At 41.4% G+C, this 19,401-nt stretch overlaps 1 protein-coding gene across 1 annotated transcript in view; it reads right to left on the reverse strand.

Moving 5' to 3' along the window:
- Positions 1-1,061: 1,061 nt before the first annotated feature.
- DNMT1 (DNA methyltransferase 1) overlaps positions 1,062-19,401 on the reverse strand; it is a 44,404-nt gene continuing 26,064 nt past the window's right edge. The window contains exons 17-34 of the mRNA XM_070741465.1: positions 19,225-19,372; positions 18,574-18,689; positions 15,886-16,090; positions 14,323-14,456; positions 13,140-13,313; positions 12,399-12,620; positions 10,640-10,832; positions 10,112-10,202; positions 8,547-8,681; positions 8,065-8,347; positions 7,418-7,559; positions 6,650-6,816; positions 6,215-6,392; positions 5,288-5,483; positions 4,457-4,620; positions 3,226-3,342; positions 1,958-2,048; positions 1,062-1,584 (exon numbers count right to left, since the gene is read on the reverse strand). Of these exons, the coding sequence (XP_070597566.1) occupies positions 1,547-1,584; positions 1,958-2,048; positions 3,226-3,342; positions 4,457-4,620; positions 5,288-5,483; positions 6,215-6,392; positions 6,650-6,816; positions 7,418-7,559; positions 8,065-8,347; positions 8,547-8,681; positions 10,112-10,202; positions 10,640-10,832; positions 12,399-12,620; positions 13,140-13,313; positions 14,323-14,456; positions 15,886-16,090; positions 18,574-18,689; positions 19,225-19,372 (2,794 nt within the window). The 3' untranslated portion in view covers positions 1,062-1,546. The remainder of the gene's footprint in view (positions 1,585-1,957; positions 2,049-3,225; positions 3,343-4,456; positions 4,621-5,287; positions 5,484-6,214; positions 6,393-6,649; positions 6,817-7,417; positions 7,560-8,064; positions 8,348-8,546; positions 8,682-10,111; positions 10,203-10,639; positions 10,833-12,398; positions 12,621-13,139; positions 13,314-14,322; positions 14,457-15,885; positions 16,091-18,573; positions 18,690-19,224; positions 19,373-19,401) is intronic.

Here is a 19,401-nt window from a genome sequence, read left to right on the forward strand (position 1 = left end):
AATAATAACTGTAAATGTGGAGTGCATGGTACATCTTTCCAACCTGTCCTCTGCAAAAACTGTTGAGGAAATGCTGGTTTCCAAACATTTCCTGTGGCCAGTTAAGAAACGTTAGAGTTTGGTTTTAGACTTTAAAGCTGCATTTAACTTCTAAAATCATGTAAAAGTCAGCTTCTGTTCACTTTGGGATTGTTTAACAAGAAATGTCTAAACTTTTGCATACAACTGTATGAGATAACTTGGATGTCTGGCTTGCACTAAAGCCCCCTTTTGTATACAATTTATTGTATGCCCACATCTACACATGATTTTTTTTAAAAAAAATAGCAGTAACAGAAGAACAAATTGCCTTCACTTTTTAGTATTACATTATCAATTTTCTATAGGACTAATAGCAACTTCACTGTAAACTAGACAAATGTTCAGGTCCAGATATCAAGCCAAACTATGATTCTGATAAGCTAATCAAAACTGCCATCATTACAGCCCTCTGATTAAGCTGATTAACTGAGCCTTGGTGGCACAGTAGTTAGAGTACTGCAAGCTACCGGCTGCCAACAGTTTGGCAGATTGAATCTCAGTAGGCTCAAGATTGACTCAGCCTTCCATCCTTCCAAGGTTGGTAAAATGAGGACCCAGATTGTTGAGAGCAATATGCTTACTTTTTGTAGACTGCTTAGAGTGGGCTGCAAAGTACTGTGAAGCGGTATATAAATCTAAATGCTATTGCTAAATGCTATTGCTGTGTTAGCCAGAGTCTAACCCATGATTAAATATGGGCTAGCAAGTTATGGAAATCAGGTTATAAAATATTTTCTTTCTCAGAGCAACAGAAAACTGCTCTAATGAGAAAACTGTTCTAATGTTTTAGTTAAGGTAATGGTGTATAAGGATCAGAGTTGCCTCTGTGAGTAGATTAAATGAGTAGGCACTTTCTACCACATCTACCACTATTATAGAAGACTGGTATAATAGTGGTAGATCCCAAAGGTAATATTAGCTAAATCAATTGCAACAGGGGACAATCATTTGGGGAAAGAAAATCAACAATAGTCCTCTAATAATTTATAGGAGATTTATTTGAAGAAATATTACAACATATAAAAACTACATAAAGTATTATTTCCACTTGTATAAAGTGGCTGATTAGTTTTCAATACAATGCATAATAAAAACATTCTCCACCCCCTCAATTCATTCATACACGCACGCACGCACTTACACACATGGATAGGCACTGCACAGTTGATCATTTGAGAATGGCAGCGGGAACATTGAAAGTTTCAGAATGTCAACCAAGTAGACAAACACTGTTCACAAATACAGGCTTGAAAGGAGAGAGACAAAACACATACACGCACAAAAAAAAATCAATTAAAAAAAAGCCCAAAACCCTGAACAAACCAAAACCTCCAACAATTTTCAGTGTGTCCAGAGGTAAAAAAAATAAAACCAGGAAAATAACAGAAGAACATTAAAAATTATCAGTGCATGTTTGGGTGTTCAGGTGCTGGAGCTGAGGTGCAGCAGATGAGCAATTTACAAATTAATTTGAAGTTTCCATCTTTTCCTGTTTGATGGCATCTGTAAAGAAACAAAACAGCTAAATATTCAGAAAGTAAATCCACATTAAAGCTCTTACATACAGAGAATATAGAAACGGATCAGTTTCTCACTCTCTTCTGGGTTGGAAAGGAAATGGCTTCCTGCCTACAAACTTCCCAAGTACATCTTTGTACTTTCAAACAGCATTTCAGATGTGGGCCACCATATTTCTAGTCTCCATGCCAACCTCTCTAAGACAGTAAACAAACTTTGGACAAAGTTCACTTAGCTGCTCTAATCTGGAAGAACAACAATCCTAATTTACAGAAGATCAGATTGAATTATGCTACCTGATTCACAGCAAGTGCAAAACTGCTTGAGCTCTTGAAATACAAGCATTCCAGTAACGTACCTGTGACATCCTCTTTCATTTTTGCCAACACACATAATTTGATTTCTAGCCCAATGGCTTTTGCCAGAGGTGGAGGGACTGCATTTCCCACCTGCAGAAAGAAAGCACAAGCAATGATGAAGAGTTGGAGCACAAGTACCATTTCTCCCTGAAAAGTAAGAGGCCTCATCTGGCAAAGCCCTGCTCTGGTTGCAGGGCCACTAAATGGAAGGAGTCTGCACTGTGAACAAAACTGGTCCCGTGGAAGGTAAGAAACATATCTCTTCCCTTCATTGCATCAAGGCCCTGATATTTGCACAAAGAACTACTGTTTATTGAGAACCAACCCACAGAGAGATGCTTCTTTGGCATTATATAAACTTTTTACTAAGTCTGCACTTCTATTTCTACTAGTTTTTTCTCATCATTCCTATCATCCTTTTCCTCTCACTTACTGTATGATTGTAACGTGTTGTTTGTATCCTAAGATTTTTATTAACATTGATTGTTTTTTCATTGCTTATTTGACCCCTATGATTCTTGACAAATATATCTTTTTCTTTTATGTACACTGAGAGCATGTGCACCAAGACAAATTCCTTGTGTGTCCAATCACACTTGGCCAATAAAGAATTCTATTCTATCTATTCTATGTAATAATATACCACATTTTATCAGATGTGTCTTAGCCTTGGGTATCAAGAGTAGAAAAATATGGGTAAAGCCTTCTTCATCTAGCCCCAAAAGTGACATTGTAATTTATATACATCTCCCCTGGCAAATATATTCATCCTTGAAGGATGCATTGATAGTTGCTTCTTTCGCGTAAAAAAACCCCATTGTCAATTTATCCCAATATATTCCAGAAATCCACTTCTGTACTTTTTATTTTTCTGTTTTTAGGTGTTTCCTAATGAAGAATTTTAGACTGTCGATTGATCTTAATAAAGTTATCATCTAGCTAAGATTATTTTCCCATCTTTGAGATATCTGAGAATAGACTATGTTCAGCCAACTGAAAGGGACTTTATCACTAGAAGAAAATTATTTATTTTATTATTTTCTCCCCCCCCCCCCAGGTAATTTTCTAATGCTAACTTGCAAACAACTACAAACAATAACAGAAAAGCATGCTCAGAAGGAAAGTGAACCTCTTCAAATGCTATTATGAGATAGAAAAACAAAACAAGATGGCAGGCCAAAGTTCCTAACTCGTTCAGATTCTAAAAAAGCTCTGGTGAACATTTACATATAGAAATCTTCTCTAGAAAGGGTCTGCAGCCACTTACCTGCCTGTGCTTATCCAGTACATTTCCAAAGAGCCTGTAAGTATCAGGGAATCCCTGGGATCGTGCACACTCTCGCACACTCACTACTCTGTGCTGTTCAGGGTGAAGCACACGGCCCTGGAAAAAAGGAGAACGGAATCACTGGCAGCTTTGTGTTGGGATGTAGGTATTTACTATATTTGAAGCTATGATTGAGTCACCCAACCACGTTTCTCCATAGTGAATATGGTCCACTTATTTCTCAATGACAGAAATACCATATTCTAACTGTCTTCAGCCCACTAGAAATGCAGACTTTATAGAAAACAATTAGAATATTAAGAGCATTAAAAATATTGAATATTAGGATTAACAAACTGGATAAAAAGATACCACTACATAAGCAGGGTGGAGGTGGGATCTTTTTCTAATCTACTACCTGGATTGTTTTAGAGATATTTATGCCATATTCATTTTCAAAAGAATGGGGCACTCCCATTGGGGCCCCAAGCCAATTGACAGGCGCAGGTTTTCAGGCCCTCTCAGAAGGTCAAAAGGGTGGGCATTCATCTCAAGGGGCATGATGTTGCACAGGGTGGGCATCAATGCAGGAGAAGGTTCTATTGCACCTTACTGGCCAAAATTCCTTGACCAATGGGATCTGAACATGTCTCTTTTTCTGGGCCAAAGGAAGCAGGGCAATCACATTGTATTGAGATAGTTCCTGAAGGTAGTTTGCACCCATGCAACCCCCCCCCCCCAACTTTACAAGTGTTCATTAGCACCTCGAATTGGACCTGGAACCAAAACTGATACAATTTAAGGCAACAGTGATGCTACATGGATGAATCTAGGGTCCCCTAAAGCAGTTCACAGTGCTGCATTCTGTTCCAGTTGTAGTTTCTGAATACTCAAGGGTAGCCCCATTTAGAGCTTATTGCGATAGTTCAAACGCAATATCACCAAAGCCTGACTGAACGCATAATCCATGAAAGAGCTCAACCAACACACAACACGAAATTCATAACAGTTCTGCAAATTTCCACTTATAGTCCAAATCACAACAACAAACCCTTAAATGCTGGTGTTTTCTGCCCTTCTTAATAGCATTCAATATAGCCACCCTGTAAGGCCAGGGAAGCCACAGGCAAGAACGTACATGCAAAGGGAATAGGAAGCTAGGAAATACACTGGTATATCTATATGAAGATGAGCCATTGGGCTCATTTCCAGGCCCCTTCCCTTCACTTACCTGTTTCCCCATGGGCTCAGGATTGGTGACCGTTGTGCTGAAAAATCCATCCCACTCTAGCCTTCCATACAAGCCTGCCCAATGGTTGTGCCGGTTCCCCGTGTGAGGCAGACACCAAGGGATCAAGGTGTTGAACTGTCGGTCTGCAGGGTCACATGCCTTGCCTAGAGGAGATGGAATAGGATTCGGCTTACTTTTCAGTGAAAGTGTGGCTGGGGATTTCCTTTGACATTTTGGTCTGCTTTGCTCCATCAGAAGCAGGAGAAGAACTACTAGCACTGGGCAATTCTTCCCACACCCAAGCTGAAGGAAGGACCCGAGGGGGGGTTGTAGTTGCATCCCAGGTAAATCTAAGTCAAACACCAGCTGATTCCCATTTTTTCAAAAAACTTCCCCAGGCTTGCTAGATCAGGTACAAAATAGAACCAAATTGGAATGTAGCAAGAACTTGAAAGGATAAGAATTTGGGAAGAAAGAATCTCCCTCTCTGTTCTCACTGAGTAGCACTTACTTCATTTTGGCTATGCTGTGCTTCTTAGCAACAAAACGTATGCTGGAATTAATGGCCTCTTTTAAAACAAATTGTTGGACTGGATGTTTTGCTGAAATCCAACTTCTAAATCTGGACTGACTAGAAAAGAGTCAGCAGAATCCATAGATGTAAATTTCACGAAGTTGCATCAGAGAACATAGAGATCCAGTGAGATTCTGACCATTTGGATTCTTTTAAGAGTGGCTTAAGGCATTATTCTATTTTGAAGAGCTAATGGCCGTATTCTTTGGATGACCTGTCAAACCAGCCTTTCTAACCAGAAAAGCCAGATGTTGTACCTTCAGCGCAGGAGCAGACCCCCCGCAGGGATCCTGTGCTGCTCCGCCCATTTTTCTTCTCATGGTGTGTATAGCGTAGCTTGCGGGTGGTTATGCCATCAGAAAGGCGCACTTCAATGTTGGGCAGATCACGCCAATCGGAACCTGGGGCCAGTGGGATGTGCCTCATTCTTGCCGCTACCAATGCACTCATATCCTAGTCAGACAAAGCACAGTTACCCTCAGCAATTGGGATGCCCCCTTCCTACCTCTGTTAAGTACCGAGTGCCTATTTCTGACAATATATTAAATGTACTACTCTAGTGCATTTTCCCAAAGGGCAAAAATTTGATTAAATTTGTAAGGAGAGGGGAAAAGGGAGGGAGAACACAAGATACCTGGCAGTGGGGGTTTTTTTGGGGGAAAGGGGGGGGGGAATTTCCTGATGATTATTTTATTCCAGAAAGGTTATACTGTATATTTACTCTGAAAGTTTTTTTATATAGATCTATTTCGGCCTTATTTTGGCCTCATCAGCTAGCCATACCCACTGGGACTTGAACCTGCAACCTTTGCCTTGTAAGGCAGAGAATTATCCTCTAGGCTACAGTATCCAATCCCTTCAGCTCTGTACCAGGGAAGGGTTACATTTTGTGTCGAATCACCCTGGTATATTAAAGGAACATCACAGCTCCTTTTTTGCCTCTCGGCCCAACCCAGGGCCATTTCCAAGGCAGTTAATTTTATTGATAGCCGACAATTCTATCTGTATGTGTCACATGTGTGTGTGTGTGTGTGTGTGTGTGTGTGTGTGTGTGTGTGTATATATATAGGTAGGTTAGAGTGATGGGTTCCACACCAATATGGAATTATTCAGTTTTGTGGTGCACTATATATTCCCACCCGCCTTGCCCCAGTAAACCAGATAAACATTATAAGAGTAGATACCTTGCAGATATGATCTCTGAGGATGGGCTGATACTGGGAACCCCGAATTTGCCTCTGGAACCACGATTGTGGCTCTCCATTATAGGAGATTTCAAGTGCTGACGCTCCATTCCTGATTTCAGGAAGGTCAGACATAGTGTCCCGGACTGTGATGGTTCGGAATGGGCCTGAATAAGTCCTAGAGTACATTGAAAGAACATAACTTAAAGGCTGTCATAGTTATTGTACTCTCCTCTTTTTCTAAAATACAATGCAATTCCATAACATCCCAAGAGCTTTCCAGATAGGTTGGGACTCCCTCCTGTTCAGGATTATCTTTCATCTGTATGAAAAATAGACCATAGCCATGCAGTCCCTTTTCTCCTAAGACTGTTGGCCCCATTCTCCAGCCCCCAATGAAAGCAACACTATCAAGATCTGGGAGTTGGCAATTACCTTGTTATATTGCTAACAAACTTCTTATCATCCACCACCACGCTGAGCTGGCAGGCCCGGGGAGCGAAAACATGCAGAGGTTCAGGAAACATGGGCAGTTTCTCTCCTGGAGCTGCAGCCAACACAATTGCTCTTCTGCGTGTCTGAGCTACTCCATACTGCCCAGCCTAGATGACGGAGGAAGAGAAGAATTTGATGAAGAAGGCAATAAGTTACTTGAGGAAAAGGATATGTATTTTCCTTAACAAACCAACCCTTTCTAACATTTTGTACTAAAATTAGCATGGTAATCCCTATTCCTATTCAATAAAATATTACTAAAACAGGAAAACACTGACACATTAAATTCCAGTTCACTCTGGGACAACAGAAAGGTCTTTATCTGGCTTCAAAAAACCCCTGTGATATACATGCTAGACATGCGGGAAAGATATTTCAGACAAAGAGCAGACTAGATCAAATACTGTCAACAGACAACAGCCAGATATCCCAGGGGAGACATAATCCAGGCAATGAGCACAATTTTAGACCGGTCTAAAATTGTGAGGGAATGCCAGCGTGGGCACTATCCATATAGATAAAAGTTACCTACCCAACTACTCTACATTATACTATTACTCTCTATTGTAGAGAAAATACTGGTAGTGACTTTTTAGTTTTTTATCCAGTGGAATCTTTGCTGTCAGGTGAATCTGCAAAGCACACAAATATGGTTCAGTGCAATCCCAGTGTCAGTTAAAAAATATATTAAAAGGTTGACTATCATACCTGCAGCACTCCAAAAGTGCATTGGTAACCCATCCGGACAAGGCATCGCAGGGTGAGCTTTAGCACCATAGAACGCTTGAATGAGACAAAGTTCCTAACGTTTTCAAGGAGGAAGAATCTTGGCCTGTAGTAATCGCAGTAACTGGAGAAGATAAGAGCACTGAGGTCAGCTATGCTCTGTCTTGATCTCAACAGTCCTTGCGCAAGAACGTATGGCTAAAGACCCAGCCCATATCCCAACGTCTTCCACTATCCTAAGAGAACCCCAACATAGATTTGATCACATACACTCTCTTGAGTAGCTTTTTCCCATGCTGGGGTCCTCTAGATCCATAGGACAATATTTTCCAGTATCTCAACCATTGTTGCCCACAGAATACAAAATTTCTGGAGGGCACATTACACATTATCTTTGCCATTGTAATACAATAAAATTCAGCATCTACCATCACAGTCTATGCTTCTACTTTCTGTTAAACTGTAGCTCTGATTTAGAGACCCGCTTACAGAAGCTTTGCCCAATTGTATCCCCATGAGTTGTGGTCTCAACACAGCTGGAAGGCAACAGGCTGGGAGGTGGGACATGCAACAGGATAAGGATTGGCTTAAGAAGAGTTGAAAAAAATGCAACTGTTGACTTCAGTCACCTGAGGAAGGAAACAACCAGAGAGTTCTTGAACTTCGAGTAGGTGCGAGAATTGAAGCGGTTCATCCCACTGAAGCCTTGGCAAGGGGGTCCACCACAAAGCATCTCCACATCTCCTTTCTGTGGCAGCTTCTGGCCCAGGGAGTTAATCTTCTCACCCGACATTACAAGCTTAAGCAGGACATTGCAATCCTCAGTGAACACCGTGGTGCTTGGATTGTTCAGACGGAAGGCCTGGGCTGCTGGTTCCCACATCTCAATGGCCCAGAGAGTGTCTGAGACTCCTGAAGACAACACAATGATGAAAACAGAACAACAATTCATATTGGATGGTTTGCTTCCAAGCCTCAAAAGTACGCAAAAAATTATTTCCATCTCATAAAATAGGGCTGGAAACCCTCGCTGGCTCTACTTTTTGGGCTGTAAAAGTCACATGCTCATGCCCCTTTCCATGCACCCAACCATCATTCCAAACTGCCTTGCCTGCTTGGTGGAACCCTTCTGACAAGCCTCCACAACCAGAGAAGACATCCAGACTGCGAAGTTTGGGGGGTTTCAAAGCAGCAGCTTCAGGCTCGCTGTATTCGGATGCTCCTGAAGATTTCCCTTTGCTCTTACCTGCATGAGGAGGAAAACGTATGTCTACATGTGCCTTTTGCATTAAGAATTGTTGCCTTGTTTCCAAAGAAAGCATTCCAGGACTATATTTTTAAAATCTCTTTCAGTGCTACTTAAAAACATTAAATATCTGCTCTATGAAAGCTTAATGGTAAACAAGAAAGTAACCATTAGAATGTTGGCTATCTAAGTCTACAATAGCTTAATGGCAAACAAGTCGGTGCTATTGCTGAGTAGATTCTATCAGCAACAGCAAAGACTTGTTTACAATTAATGTACCAAACAGGAACTAACACATTTGCAAGTACTGTATTCCTCTCAGTATTTGTAGGTCTTAGGAATACAAGTGAACTTTCTAAGTATATTAACTTGGGACTATGGGAAGGAGAGCGAGAAAGAAATCTTTTCCATTCAATATTGATATGACTAATTCTTCTTCAGAAAAGTCTATTTGGATGGATATCTTTCCGAAGTATGACAAATGTGTTCCAAGAGGGATGTGGGCATATACACTGCTCAAAAAAAATAATAAAGGGAACACTTAAGCAACACAATATAACTCCAAGTAAATCAGACTTCTGTGAAATCAAACTATCCACTTAGGAAGCAACACTGATTGACAATCAATTTCACATGCTGTTGTGCACATTCAACTTTGTACAGAACAAAGTTATTCAATGAGAATATTTCATTCATTCAGATCTAGGATGTGTTATTTGAGTGTTCCCTTTATTTTTTTGAACAGTATATATAAAGTGGAAGAAATCAGCAAGCTATCTTCAACACACTGATAATATGAATATATTTCAGTAATTAGTACACAGTGCTCTTTGCTTCTTTTACCACTGTGAAAATCATTAAAATATATTTGTATGTACGTGCGCGCGCACACACACACAACCCCCCCCCACACAAAACAAAAGAAAATAAAATGAAAAGGAGAAGAGTATGAAATACTTCCCAGAAGAAAACATTCAACCACTATATGAAATCCTAAAGGGGGTTCATCAAACATCTTAGCCCAATGTCTTGGCAAAACCCAAGTTTTCAAATACATTTTGAAGACAGGGTGTGCAGGGGCCATATGGATCTCTTGGAGGATGTTATTTAAGAAGGCAAGTCTCAAAGCAGAGATTGCCCACTTTCAAGCTTACATCAGAAGACCTGGTTGGATGGATGGGGCCCAGAGTGTGCTCAGCCTGTCTGAGTGTACAGAATGGGCAGAAACGACCATTCCTCAGCTAGCCAGGCTCAATGCCAAAGTAATGAGCATTCTGAACTACGCTCAAAAGCCTATCAAAGCCCAAGTTCTTTGTTCTGCAAGATTTGCACTGACCTGGTTCAGCATCTTCTTTTCTCTACAGGAAAGATATTGTTATCCTTGGGTAAATATGTCAAAGATTTAAATCATTTAACAGCTAATAACTTACCTTTCCCTTTCCCTTTTCCCTTTCCTTTATTTCCAGAACTACGGGCATGATAAGGTGGGTCTTCAAAGCTTTTTGTTTTTGCATTATATGCCTGGAAATTAAAAAGGAAAAAATAACCTTAATTCACATAGAAGACAGTTCTAATAATTTCTTATAAATTTCAGAAAATACTGAATGGGAAGTTTAGGCAGTATTTATAGAATGAGCTGTAGGCTGGAGTTAATTTCTATTGTGAGAGGACAACTGAGCTTTCATTAAATGACGCTCTTCCAAAGCAGAAGGGGGTAACTTAAAGTTTAAATATCAGCCAGCCGCATCTATAGCAGCACTTGCTGATACGACACCCACTTGCAAATGCCAGAATTGGAAGGGACCTTGGAGATCTTCTAGTCCAACCCCCTGCTCAAGCGGGAAACCCTATACCATTTCAAATAAATGGTTGTCCAATTGTTTCTTAAAAACCTCCAGTATTGGATAATATATTGGTGAAAGATTGCACAGGGCCAGTGACATAGGGGAAAAAGTCACCTCTAAAAAGTAGAAGCGATCGGAGCCGCTGGCAGAGTAATCTTGAATGTTTCCTGTCAAATCCTCCCCATACACCACTGTGCAACGGCCCTGCACATCTTTAAACTCCACCGTTGCTTCTTCATCACTCCAATAGAGTAAGTTGATATCTGCATGGTAGCTGGCTTTGACTGATTTGTGTGTGTTTTCTGGCCTAGAAAGACAACAGAGACACTTGAGTTGATGGAGATAAGGCATCAAACCCAGGAACACCTACACAATGCGAAAAGAATGAGTTTTTCTCAGTTAAACTATGGTGATGGAAGCAGAATTCAGGGACTCTTAAATCCTTTTTAGGAAAATATAATCACTGAAGAATACATTGCATTTCAGTTATTTCCCTCCTATTTATATTTAACAAAGAAAGTGAGACTCATTTAACCCTTTGTGGGCCCTGAAAAGCCGCACCAATTAAGGGTAATGATGGAAATTAATGGAGACAGGATTTTAAAGCATTGCTAATTAGTTTCACATGGTTGTTGTTTCGAAATATTATATTAAGCTAATTTTCAGGCAATCTCTAAAAAACAGGCTCCAGGACAAACAGGCTCTACAACCCCATTTTTTGTGGTAACTGTTCAGCTCTGGAGGCTTAAAAAAAAGGAAGTTGGACGAAAATCTGGGATCTCAGGTTGCACACTCATTCTAAGTCTATGGTTTGTTTAGAATCAAAGAGAGGACCTTGGGTAGATAGGGCTAAACTCTCTCCCAGTCCAGTTTAAATTCCTGAAATGAGACAGACTGAGAAAGAGGGGGAAAATGCTTGGTAATATTTTTATTCTGTAAGACATCCTATTATTACATTTGTTTAGATTCCAGTTAGTGTATTGCCTGACTGTAACCACGGAAGCTATTAGTTAAAAAAACCCAACAACACCCAAATTCTCAGAACATGAAGCAAAACAATGTTATGAACACAAACATGGGAGTAGGTTTCTTAATATAAGGTAATACGCCTTTGCTAGTTCCACCACACTTTAGAAAAACTCCTACGGATACACCTGGTTGTGTTTTTTTGAACTTTTTTCTTTTTGCCCTGTCTCATGAAACCCATCAAATTCAAACATATTTTGAAAACCCCCGAGCTAACCTATTCTGTTTTTATTCTGCTCTAGTCATCAACCATTGTAGCAGCAAAATTTGCATGCTGCTATGTGACCCATTTGGCTTATTTAACAGCTTTCTGCTCCACAGACGGAGCCCAGACTGCTAAGCCTTTGCCCTGAGTAACTGACACATATCATATTTTTCAGAGTATAAGAAGCATCTCCCCCACCACCACCAAAAAGAGGCTGAAAATTTGGGTGTGTAGCTTTTTTATAACTCCCCCCCCCCCCCAGCTCTAACAAGGTGCTAATGATCTTCCCAGCTCTTTAGGGCTTGTTTTTATTGCTACTCCCTCAGAAAAATGTTTTTTCAGCTCTAACCAAGGGATATAATAATGTGCCGAAAATGACCAGACTAAGGACACTAGTTGGATGAATACCTGGTAAGTAGATTCTCTCCCAAAACTAAGATGCCTCTTATACTCTAGTGCCTGTTATACTCTGAAAAATATGGTAATTCCATCTAATGATATGCATACAGAAACCCAGTTCTGTGTGATCATGCATCTATTTAAGTTTATTATTCTGTTTTCTGGTACTATTTTTTGACACAAGCGGGTCAACCGGAAATTATTTTCTACTAGGTTGCCAACAAGATTGTAATGGCCACTTACCTGTAAAGTTTGTACACTTGCAGTTTAATTTCAGCTTCATTGGGCCTGCCACTGCTGCGGATGTTGCAGTAGATTGCCTTGATTCGGCCAATGCGGTATGGTTCAGGTGCATCTTGGTTGCTCCCTTTGATATACTCAGAATATTTGCGGTAATGTTCAGGATAAAGCTCTTCATTCACTGCTTCCTTCTTTTGACGTTTGGTCGGGCTGGTCAGCCTCAGGCTAGTGAGTGAGGCGGGGGGATGAGAATGGAAAAAAATTTGTGAACTGGAGGTGCTTCCTACTTCCTTTCAGGCCATGGACATCTAATCAAATGACTTACGTACATATCTGGAGGCAAATAACTGATATACAAGACAGTTGATTGGTGAATCAATTCTTCTATCATCTCCTTCTTTAACCAGACTGATTCATTCTTGAACCTCCCCAACCTCATCCTCCATCAGTTTGCTATTAATCTGACTGAACATATACCCATCCTACTTAGCTGAAAATTCCCTAACACTTCCCTGATAAATATATCCTGCTACAACAGTGGATCCTTAAGTAAATATCAATTTAATTCTCCTCATGAAATAAATTTAACTCTCCCTTATGACATATTTGTACCATTAAGCCCCAAATTATACACTATTTTAAAACGTGTTTGCCTTTTTGGGGCATCAGCAATTCTTTGGTGACCCAGCCTTGCCTAAAAAAAAGCCCCCTCTTGTTCCAGCTGAAATCAATTTACAAACCAACCTAAAGTGGAAGGCATCTGGTAGAAGGAAAACTCCATCTCCCACTCGGTACTGCACCCCATTTTTTGTTGCCATGCTGTAGAACATTTTCCCTTCCGACTCCTCCTGAGACTCAGAGACTTTGGGGATCTCCTTCTGCCTTGCCTCGTCCAAATGGGCGCAACTCATGCAGAACCTGGAAGAGGAGAAGAAGATGCCTGTTTTAGATTGGGGAAACGGTAATATCATCAAATTACCTCACTACCTCCCAGGTCTCCCCCCCCCCCCCGCATTTGAATCTGTGCAAGCAATTCAGAGCATCTGAAGCAAAACCACCAACTGATAGCCTGCAATACATGAATATTTTTAAAATCTATATATCTCCAACCTCTTGATAATGCTACTTGATTTACTACCAATTGCTCTTTTTGCTTTCTAATTAATTAATTAATTAATTTTATTTGATATGTATGCCACCCCTCTCTGAAGACTCGGGGCGGCTCACAAATATAGCAACAATATACAATGTACAAATCTAAAAATCCAATTGATTTTACTAGAAAAACTTTAAAATTCTACTAACATTTGAAATCATTCATTCCCATTCACATCGCAAAACATACATTTATTGGCCAAGGGGCAAGGGCCTAATGGCCCCAAGCCTGGTGGCACAGATAGGTCTTTAAGCTTTTATGGAAGGCGAGGAGGGGGGGCAGTACAAATCCCTGGGGGGAGCTGATTCCAGAGGGCCGGGGCTCCTACAGAGAAGGCTCTTCCCCTCGGACCCGCCAAACGACATTGTCTAGTTGACTGGACCTGGAGAAGGCCGTCTCTGTGGGACCTAACCGGTCTCTTGGATTCATGCAGCAGAAGGCGGTCCCCGCGGGTATTCTTCAAATAATCTCAAACTGCCTGCATTTTACTTTTACCCCCGTTTCCTGTTTCACAAGGAGCTTAAGAATGGAATCATTTATATATTTTCAAAAATATAAATGCTCATTTCTTCATCCCTGCTATCTTTGGGAGAAAGTTGAGTGTAATCTGATTAACAGTTCTTGAGACTGAATGCCTGCATACTATCTTGGAACTCTTGAGTGGAACCTAATGCAGACATTGTCCCAAGTACATTTAGGATTAGGTAGAAATCTGCACATTTATTAATTTTCTAATTCAGGCTCCCATGCCACTTAGTGGTGTGCACTAACTTGTGTTTGTTGTCTTCTGTGGGCTGGATTGTTGGTGGAGTCTCAAACCTAGCATACTCTTGGTCATACCACATTTGGTAGAAATAGGTCGTGCCATCATCCTCCACCATTTTGATCTCCACATCAAGTCCTCCCTATGAAAATATTTGAGGAGAAAGAAGAGAAAGAGAAAAAAATTACATACTGGTTATTCAATTATTACAGAGACACAGAATCTACATTAAGAGCAAACTTCCAGAAGTGATATAGAGTTCTGGAGCTTTGTGGGATTCACCCAATTTTACAATCCCCCCAGTGGTTGTTAAGTGAATCAACCACATTCATTAAATGAATCTGCTGTCTTTAAATGAATTTCACCATCATTAAGCAAAGCCATTGTTTGCAATGGGGTTTGTTTTTTTTTGCAGAAAATCAGAAATGAATGCTGGTTTTCAGCAAAAATGTAAATTGCTGTGACCAAAGGACATTGCAAACAGGTATAAACATGAATCAGCTACCCAGCACCCAGAATATGATTGCTCGGAGTGGGGGGGGGGGGGTGTCATCAGAGCCAGGTCATGCTTTTTTGGATGTTCTGTTATAACTCTGAACGCTCACTAAGCAACCAGTCGTAAGTCAGAGTACCTGTATTAGAATTAATAAATCTCTGCATTGAATCAGAATGAAAAACTCAACAGTCAGTGTATAGTCCAGCAAAGCTCACTAAATCCACTTCTGTGTCTGAGTCCTCTGCCAGGATTTATATGGATTTTGGTCTCTTACTGACTGTAGCTATCAGCTGCCATTTGCATCCACTTTGAACTCATCCAACAGCAATTCCACAGAAGAATGTTACAGGATAAGGGCAATTTGTGGGCTAAAAAAAGGGGCAGCAGTAACTGCTGTCAGTAGCTGTACTCATGCATAAGAAGGGCAAGGATTCAAGTTGCAATGGCTATAGTGTCCAGGGTTGCAAGCAAAGGAAGCCTGCGAAGCTCTGCCTTAAAAGACTGGCGCCAAGCTAAAGAAAAAGAGGTTCTTGGGAGAGGTCAGGCAGTTCCTTGGGCTATGATTTGCTGCTGAGTCAAGGGACCAGGGAAAACACACTCTCTGAAATGTCATCGCTACCCTGTACTGTAGTTTATCAGTACAACTCTTGAGTCACATTGTCAGAATGAAGCACCCAGGCATCAAACACAGTGCAATCTCCAGGGATGAAGGGGAAAATGATAGAGTAACACAGGAACACTTCCAGAAAGCCTTCACACGCTTCCTTTACTCTGCCCATCATCCCCACAATGTGATTTTATAAAAAGGAAAAATGAAATCTGTTTCTTCCACTGCTTTCATAGCATCACCATCCACCATACAACTGACAAAAAGGGGAAAAAACACTTACACAAAGAAAAACTACAAACTCAGAAAGACAGTCTTCTGATTTTATTGGTGTGTGTGTGTGTAGGAGGGGGAGAAGGGTGTGCTCTATATGCTACTTCGAACTGGTATATGAAAGGTGGAATATAAGCCTAAAAATTAAACCCTATGAATAAATAGATGCCCAAATAGTGAGATGATTCAACATACCTCCAAAGCCCAATTCTGTGGAGGAGCCTTATAAAGAACATTGACTTTGCCATGGATGTAAGACAACTGCATATCTTCGCATTCATCCACCACGAAAAGTTCCAGCGGGTCAGATGTTGCTCCCAATACAGTATCGGTGCCACGGCAAAACCAGTGAACATGGAACATTGGCCCAGCACTGGGGTCTTCCCACATGGCCGTGATTCTAGGAGAAGGGGATGGGGTAGGATGTTAATTCAATGAGAATACAAATGTCACATTTACATGTAAGATTTCCCATTGTTTGGGAATCAGATCATACAACCCTTTCCAGATGAATGTTTGGCCGGCAATACAGTGATCCCTCGATTAGCGCGGGGGTTACGTTCCAAGACCTCCCGCGCTAATCGATTTCCGCGTTATAGTGGTGCGGAAGTAAAAACACCATCTGTGCATGCGCGCCATTTTTTTCATGGCCGCACATGCGCAGATGGTGGAGTTTGCGTGTGGGCGGCGGGGAAGACCAAGGGAAGGTTCCTTCGGCCGCCCAACAGCTGATCTGCTCCGCAGCGCGGAAGCAGCGAGGAGCCGAAGATGGGGTAAAGGCAAAGGGGAAACCCCATCTTCGGCTCCTCGCTGCTGCCGCGCTGCGGAGCGGATCAGGTGTTGGGCGGCTGAAGGAACCTTCCCTTGGTCTTCCCGCCGCCCAGGCAAAGGGGAAACCCCAAGATCGCTTGCCGCTTGCCGTATTGCAGCTTGGAGCCTTGCTTCGCCTCCTTCGCTGCAATACGGCAAGCGGCAAGCGATCTTGGGGTTTCCCCTTTGCCTGGGCGGCGCTGGGGCCATGCGGAGCCGCTCATCTAGGGGGGCGTGGACCGGCAAGGTGCCCTCCGCTCTCTCTCTTTCTCTCCCTGTTACCAGTGTGGTATAAGAGAGAGAAAGAGAGAGAAAGGAGGGCGACTTGCCAGTCCACGCCCCCCTGGATGAGCGGCCCCGCATGGCCCCAGCGCCGGACTCCGCCGTTGCCTCCGCCCTTGTTCGGCTCTGCAGCTGAGAGGCTACGTCCACCCCCTCCTCGGTGTCCCCGGCACCCAGCGTCCCCACGCCGCCTCCACCTCCCGGTAATGCGCCCGACCTCTGCCTCTCTCTTTCTCTCTCATATACCACGCCGGCAACAGGGAGAGAAAGAGAGAGAGAAATGATAGAAAAAAGTGGAGAAAAAAAGAGAAATAAGAAAATGATTGAAGCAGAGAATGACAGGAAAGAAAGAGAAAGAGACAGAGAAGTGACTCTTGGTGATGACGTATGATGTCATCGGGTGGGAAAAACCGTGGTATAGCAAAAAAACCGTGGAGTATTTTTTAATTAATTTTTTTTGAAAAACCGTGTTGTAGCGTTTCGCACTAATCGAGACCGTGCTAATCGAGGGATCACTGTATTTGGAAGAGCACTCAGGCTTGGGCTTTCCGAATCTTACCACCCAAGCTTGTGCATGGGAGGCATACCATACTGCCTATCATTCTTTCTGGATAGTTGGAGACCTCACCTACAAAAAGATATTGACAAAATTGAACGGGTCCAAAGACGGGCTACAAGAATGGTGGAAGGTCTTAAGCATAAAACGTATCAGGAAAGACTTAATGAACTCAATCTGTATAGTCTGGAGGACAGAAGGAAAAGGGGGGACATGATCGAAACATTTAAATATATTAAAGGGTTAAATAAGGTCCAGGAGGGAAGTGTTTTTAATAGGAAAGTGAACACAAGAACAAGGGGACACAATCTGAAGTTAGTTGGGGGAAAGATCAAAAGCAACATGAGAAAATATTATTTTACTGAAAGAGTAGTAGATCCTTGGAACAAACTTCCAGCAGATGTGGTAGATAAATCCACAGTAACTGAATTTAAACATGCCTGGGATAAACATATATCCATCCTAAGATAAAATACAGAAAATAGTATAAGGGCAGACTAGATGGACCATGAGGTCTTTTTCTGCCGTCAGACTTCTATGTTTCTATGTTTCTATGTTATATAAGAACGTGACTGTCTTTTTGTACTGTGGCTTTTAATGGGATTGCCATGTAATGAGGCTGAAAGAGAAGGGTTTACATCAGGGGGCCTCGGACTGAGACATGAAATATGAGGCTTTTGGGATTACTGCTCAGTTTCACAGTCACTTCTTTGAAAGTGTTTCAGATATGAAACCAGGTCTGCCAGTTGTACTAAGCTGCAGTAAGACTGGTTTGGTTTTGACTTAAGAGTGATGTATAAATCCAGGCCATAGTAGTTTCTGCAATCTCCAACCACTTTTAAAGAAGCCATGGCTTAGTATGATGTATACAATCAGTTACACAATGATGCAGATATCATTTTCTGACTACCAAAAAGCAAAATACAACTATCAGTATATGTAATACCTTGGAAAGACATATGAAGAAATGGAGTATAATACAAAACATACAAGCAATCTGTTTTACAGTTTTTTAAATCTATGTTTATTTGTTCGTGCAGTACTTCCTCAGAAGTAAGTGTGCCCAATAGGGCTTCATTTTAGGTATGCAGGATTACAGCCTCCCCTCTGCCCCAATTATAGACAAGCACCACAATCTTTGGACGGTTTTTATAAAAAACACTAAAGTCTGAAATTAGCTCAGATCCAACAACTTTGCCTTGGTTCAGAAGTACATTCTCTCCACGTAGACATACCTTGCAAGATAGAGAGGCTTTGTGGGGTCATCAGGGCTCACAGAAACACAATCACCAATTTGCAGAGTCTCTGAATCAATGCACACTTTCTGGTAATAATCTTTCTTGCCATCGCTCTGCAAATAAGAAACCAAAAGTGGTAACAGGAAAAAAAAAGCACAGTAAGACATCGGCCATACTTGCTCTCTCGCTATCACTATATCTCAGCAGAGAAAAGGAATTATGAATTTGCCTTGGTATTACTCTATTACAAATGAAAAACTGTCTAGAAGTAAAGGCCTTCATTTCTCTGAACTGCTCAGATAGTAGCAGACCCCTAGCATTTATGGGAATATTTCTGCTGTTATTACTACTCCTTTTAAAAAGGCAAAAACTAGATTTCAACTGAAAACAATGTGGATAACTATCTAGGATTATCAGCCCCCTTAAACATGTTGCCTACTTCTCTATCCACTTACACAAAACTGGGATAACAGCTGTGAAACTGAAGAGGATGCTTCCCCCAGTACAACTCAAAGTTGAACTAAATTCTAATTCTAATTCTAATTCTAATTCTAATTCTAATTATTATTATTATTATTATTATTATTATTAATTAGGTTTGTACACCGCCCCTCTCTGAAATTGCTCTTTCTCATAGAGAGACCATACCTTGATGATGTCTCCCACCCAGGAAATTCGATTCTTGTTTTGCTTTTTTTTCCCGCTTTGCAACATCTTTTTTGGGGAGGGCATTTCAGGAATGTTATCATCCACTTCTTCATCCTCGTCGGCTTCTTTCACAGCTAGGTTGGGACACCTGAAGTTAAAGACAAATATGTATATGAA

The sequence above is a fragment of the Erythrolamprus reginae genome, chromosome 2, assembly GCF_031021105.1.
Source record: "Erythrolamprus reginae isolate rEryReg1 chromosome 2, rEryReg1.hap1, whole genome shotgun sequence".
NCBI lineage: Eukaryota > Metazoa > Chordata > Lepidosauria > Squamata > Dipsadidae > Erythrolamprus > Erythrolamprus reginae.